The following is a 5,122-nucleotide window of genomic DNA, read 5'->3' as shown; positions in this document are numbered from 1 at the left end:
CACATACGTACATACATGCACACACACACACTTAAAAAATAAAGACAGAACTTCCAGCAGAAAATTAATAATAGAAAATAATATAATTATTATATGTTCTATTTTAGTACTTCTAAATCACAAAAAAAGTCTGTGGAGGACAGTCATTGACTTATAAATGCTCAAAAGCTGGGCGACGCACTCCACAAGCTCCACTGAGTGAATGCCAAAAAGGGAGACCAGGTCCAGAGGAAGTAATCTGTGGCTGAATTTGTAAACAGCCAAGAATGTGCTGAGTTTGTTTGACAGATGACAAGCACAGTCTCTTTGCCGTCTGGACAACAACAAACATTTTTCAGAGTGCGGCAGACAGGGAGTTTTGAACAATTGGCCTGTTTATTAACCCATTGACGCCTAAGGCACCTGCAAAAAAGGGTGCTGAATGCCTGAGCCCTTTTAATGAAAAGCTGCCCTCAACCTATAAAAACCTAAATATCTCAACTTCTGAAGCACATAAAAATATGCACTTAAAAGCCAAGACCCTCATCTTTCATTAGAATGTGTTTGTTGCGTTGCGTAATGCAGCTCCAGGCGCCAGGGCCAATATTACACAATGCAACATCAGGCATCAATGAGTTAATAAATACAAAGGAAATAGAAACTCCTCTAATGTTGTCAATCAGGCAATATGATTCATCATTCCATGAAAGTTAAACATTATTGATGGAATTATGGAAGAAAATCAACTTCTCCTGATATTCTAATTATATGGCCAGGATCTGTATATAGCCTACCATATGATCTTATGTCATATTAACTCCTGAAATAACTCTGTATGAACTGTTTCCTCCTTATCAAGTAGTGCAGATGAATCCGAACCTATAGTGAGTTGTCTTAGGAGATTTATTCAGCTTCGCAAATTAAAGATGGGTTAGTCTGAAATAGGAGTACTCTTAGCCTTCAAGAAAATAAGACATTTTAAATATAGGCCCTGAAGCCCAAAGACATTGAATATGTCAAGTTCGCAGTCCAGTCCATAGGTCATAATAGTCCTCTGTCTATGTCTCAAGGCTGGTATGTTTCTCTGCTGCAGTGATGCTCTCAGTTTCCTCCATTTCCTCTGAGTCTGTACAAATGAGAAGGGCAAACAATCTTGGCTGTGTTTCCCAAAAAAAAACATTAAGTAGTACTTAGGCCTAAGTAGTACTGAAGTATGAGGTGCCCTGTCGGCAGTATATCAGAAAAAGGTCTCATCATCATTACTGAAACATTTATACTTACACTATTTTACATCACACACGCATTTGCACAAGCAGTTTGTGTGAGAAAAACATTGTATGTAGGCCTATTTAATTATTGTATGCATACACTTTTAGTGATGAGATATATTGCCTAGGGGGGGACTCACAGTGGTGTAGTCTACTTTTTTATGGTGGGTATACTGTATATTTGAGCATTTTTTGAAGTGGGTATACTGTATATATTTGTGCTATTCAAAACAATGGATCAATCAATTTTCAGTGAAATCCCTGAAATTTAGAAGTGGGTTTACTCCGTATGCCCGCATTCTACATGGACTACACCACCAGGCCTCATACGGATCACATTTCTCTACATTTTGTTCAGTTCCAATGGCTCCATTCACTTTTAGAGACTTTGCAAGTCCCACAGCATAGACTTTTGTGAAACAGTGAAGAGATTTCTGTAAATTGTATTACACTCTTACGATTACACGGATTTGTGTAAATGTTTTTAGGGTGCACCTTGAACGTGTGTTTCCTCTACATGACACTTGTGGGGTTTCTATAAATGTCAGACAGGCACTTTTGATCCGATGAGTTTTCTGCAGATTCATTTTATTACTGCCCCGACTGGAACAGGAGTCGTCTCCGTGGTGTCCCTGGTCAAGAAGCCTACTGACCTGTGGCATCGTTTAGCCTTTTACAGGCTCTCTGCTCAGCCAGGGACAGATTCTTTACACATGCTAATGAGCCCCACCCATCCCACCTAAGAGACAGGTCCCCAGGCCCCACCCGAGCTCAGATTAAAATACTTAACACAACTGGGAATGATATATATAGACACATACATATACATCTACATTCCTACATATACATGTACATATAAGAATCTACATAACAATCATATAAGAATAAAAATTTAACCACACACTTACTTGTAGCAGAAGAGCTATTCGTCTTGCAGCGTCCACCTGTACAGTGACACATTACAGACATGAGAGCAGGGTTTAAAGGATCCCTAGCACAGAGACACAATCAAACCCACTAATAACTTACACAAATGTACCACTGTGCAACAAAAAGCTGTTGCTAGAGTTGAGTTTAAATGGCTTGATCATGGGCATTTCAGTTATGAATGTTCTGCATGCTCTGTAACAGCTGACCTGCATATAAACATACTCAGTAAAAATCAAAAGTCACAAGATTATTTGGACGATCAGCAAACAATTAATGCTTCAGTTGTGTCTCACCTTTGCGTTTCCTCCAACACATAATTATGCCTGCAGCACCTCCAAGAAGGCAGACAAATACAGAAACCAGCACAAGGGACAGTGAGGAGGTAGACACCGAGTCCCAATCACGCTCTGTCAAAAAACATTCATGACAGTGCTGAGCATGCAAACTCCCAGCAAAGAACGCACATAATGAATATCAAAGTTAATATGAAACACTGGAAGTCATTCTAAATGCATTATCATGACGAAAGACCAATATTTCACAATCATGTTGTAGAGTCAGAGATTTCAAAAGTTTGTCCAAGTAATAGAAATGGTATACTCCTGTCAAGGATTAACGCACTTCTCCAACTTCACGGTTGATGGTGGTTTATCATAAAACGGATTTAGACAAAACTTTAACTGAATTAGTTTGCAAAATAAAAACTGATTATCAACTTAAAGGTACACTGTGCAGGAAATGGTCAAAAAAGGTACTGCAACTATGCTGCTCATTGAAACTGGGTTGCCTATTGCTAAATTTGATCTTTTCATGAAAGTTTACTAAGTAATAAACTAATATTTTCTATTATGGCCCAAGTACAGTCATTTTTGCAGCTAAAAAATGGCTACTGAAAATTCAAAATGGCGGACCATGGAGAAGATTCCCCTTTTCATGTATGTCATAATAAATACTTAGAATTTGATGGTGGTGCTAAGCATTCATGAAAAGGGTAACATTAGTGAATGAGTAGCATGGATTCTGGAAATAAACTACTAAAAATCTTGCACAGAGCACCTTTAACAAGAATAAACGGTTCTATTGACGAATATGGTCAAAACAGTGTTTGTTACCAAGCTCCTAACCATCAACCATTATTCACCAGTTTCCATCACACACCTACGCACCACGTCACAGGTAATGTTCCAAAATTTTTAATCATGTGATGAGATGGTATCAATACTCAGCATTAAAACACTGTGTTTCCATAAAGAGTCTATGTTATTTATTATTATATTACATACATCATTTTATTTCATAAACAAATACTAAAAATCAAAAACAAGATTTAAAAATGACAAAGACAAAGGAATGGCCATCACACATGTCTCAAATATTATACCCAAATTTGTGTCCAGTTTGTTGGGTAGACTGAGGTGTTGAGCTCTGCAGGTGTAGTGATGCTGATGTAGCTCCTCTGCGCTGACCTCCAGGCTCTTCCTCATTTGATATGTCTCATCTCCATTAGGTAGCAGCTGCCCCCCAGTTATCTGGTGGTCATCCACAGGCTGGCCGTCTCTCAACAGGGTCAAGTTGATGTGACGAGGGTAGAAACCAGTCGCTAGACAGGTCAGGAGAACAGTGGGGCCTTGAACTTCTTTCTGTAGGAGCCTCACCTTGGGCTTCACTGAAAGAGACAAAGGAAAATGAGATGCTATACAATTGTTGATGATCTTTTCCTTTGCTGAAGTTTTTAACGATGGTGCAGCCAGTAAATGAGAAGATGCGGTTATTTGAAAACTTTTCCAGTTTTGCATCATTTGCAAGACCTTACAAGTCTGCCATGGCATTAGGAGAATGCATTAAATAACAAATTGTAACCGTCGTCATGTCTGTTGATGCATTTATTTTAGAGGATATGGGGTGGGTTTGGGAATTGGGAATGAATACAAAATGTTCCAGCATGAAACATTACGTCTTTTAGGCAATCTGTGTGCAACAAGGTTCTTTGTGAGATTAAATATAGGCCTACCTTTTTTAAGGACCCGATGCCTTTCATTGACAAGATGCTTCTGTAGCATGCTAATGCAGGCGGGGTGGTAAAGGTGCTCGTAGAGGAAATGGAAGTTGGACGGCCAATTGCTGTACACAGCTGCAGGCCACACATGGTCAGTGTGCAGAGTGTTAAGCTGAGGATTGTAATAACGAACGTCTCCAGTCTCTCCGTTGAAAGCATCTCTACTTATTAGACTCCCTGGCTGACCGTCATCCAATAGTTCACATCCCGTTATACGTTGCGATACAAAAACATCTGAAAGAAATAGTAGAATCTCAGTGTTTTATCACCACGTTGAATTTGCACTGTCAATATCTCGTTAGATCTCAAAATAAAGCAAAAACACAAGATCCGTTATTGTTGTCTGTGTCTGTAGCTACGGAAACCAAACCTTTAGAAATGGACTCACTGCTTGTATGGTTCAGGTAATTTTTCAAAACGTTTGCTCTGCCCCTCATGTGGTGATATGCACGTTCAAAAATTTGCTTGACATCATTCAACGTGACAGATTCTGTATCAGGATTCTTTGTTCCTCTATTCACAACCGTGTTGTCAATTGTGTCATAGTATCCAATTTGAATATCGTCCAGCAAGACTATAGCACTGAGTTCTGGGAATGGAGTGTCTCCTCCGATAAAGGTGAACTTCACCCACAGAGAATGGGAACCTGGGAAAGGAGAAGAGAAGACCTTGAAAGAATAGCAGTATGCATACTGTATGTATTGTAATGTAATGGCCTGATAGAGGTAGGACCACTGATATACAGTATATACATAGATAGCATTCTTCTATTGTATTTCATTCAACTGCATCCGTGATTGAACCTCGAGAATTCTTCCGCCCGAAATGTCCGTATTCGTTCATCAGCAACGCTGAGGACGACCGCTGATAGGGCCGTGGTTGCGTTTAA

At 39.4% G+C, this 5,122-nt stretch overlaps 1 protein-coding gene across 1 annotated transcript in view; it reads right to left on the bottom strand.

The window, feature by feature from the left end:
• Positions 1–873: 873 nt before the first annotated feature.
• Positions 874–5,122, bottom strand: part of LOC134444505 (class I histocompatibility antigen, Gogo-OKO alpha chain-like) — a 5,133-nt gene continuing 884 nt past the window's right edge. Inside the window, exons 2-6 of the mRNA XM_063193815.1 lie at positions 4,189–4,467; positions 3,559–3,843; positions 2,471–2,584; positions 2,156–2,191; positions 874–1,105 (exon numbers count right to left, since the gene is read on the bottom strand). Of these exons, the coding sequence (XP_063049885.1) occupies positions 1,038–1,105; positions 2,156–2,191; positions 2,471–2,584; positions 3,559–3,843; positions 4,189–4,467 (782 nt within the window). The 3' untranslated portion in view covers positions 874–1,037. The remainder of the gene's footprint in view (positions 1,106–2,155; positions 2,192–2,470; positions 2,585–3,558; positions 3,844–4,188; positions 4,468–5,122) is intronic.

The sequence above is a fragment of the Engraulis encrasicolus genome, unplaced genomic scaffold (assembly GCF_034702125.1).
Source record: "Engraulis encrasicolus isolate BLACKSEA-1 unplaced genomic scaffold, IST_EnEncr_1.0 scaffold_57_np1212, whole genome shotgun sequence".
NCBI lineage: Eukaryota > Metazoa > Chordata > Actinopteri > Clupeiformes > Engraulidae > Engraulis > Engraulis encrasicolus.
Note: the sequence above shows the minus strand (reverse complement) of the source record. Positions and strands in the feature narration are given on the sequence as shown.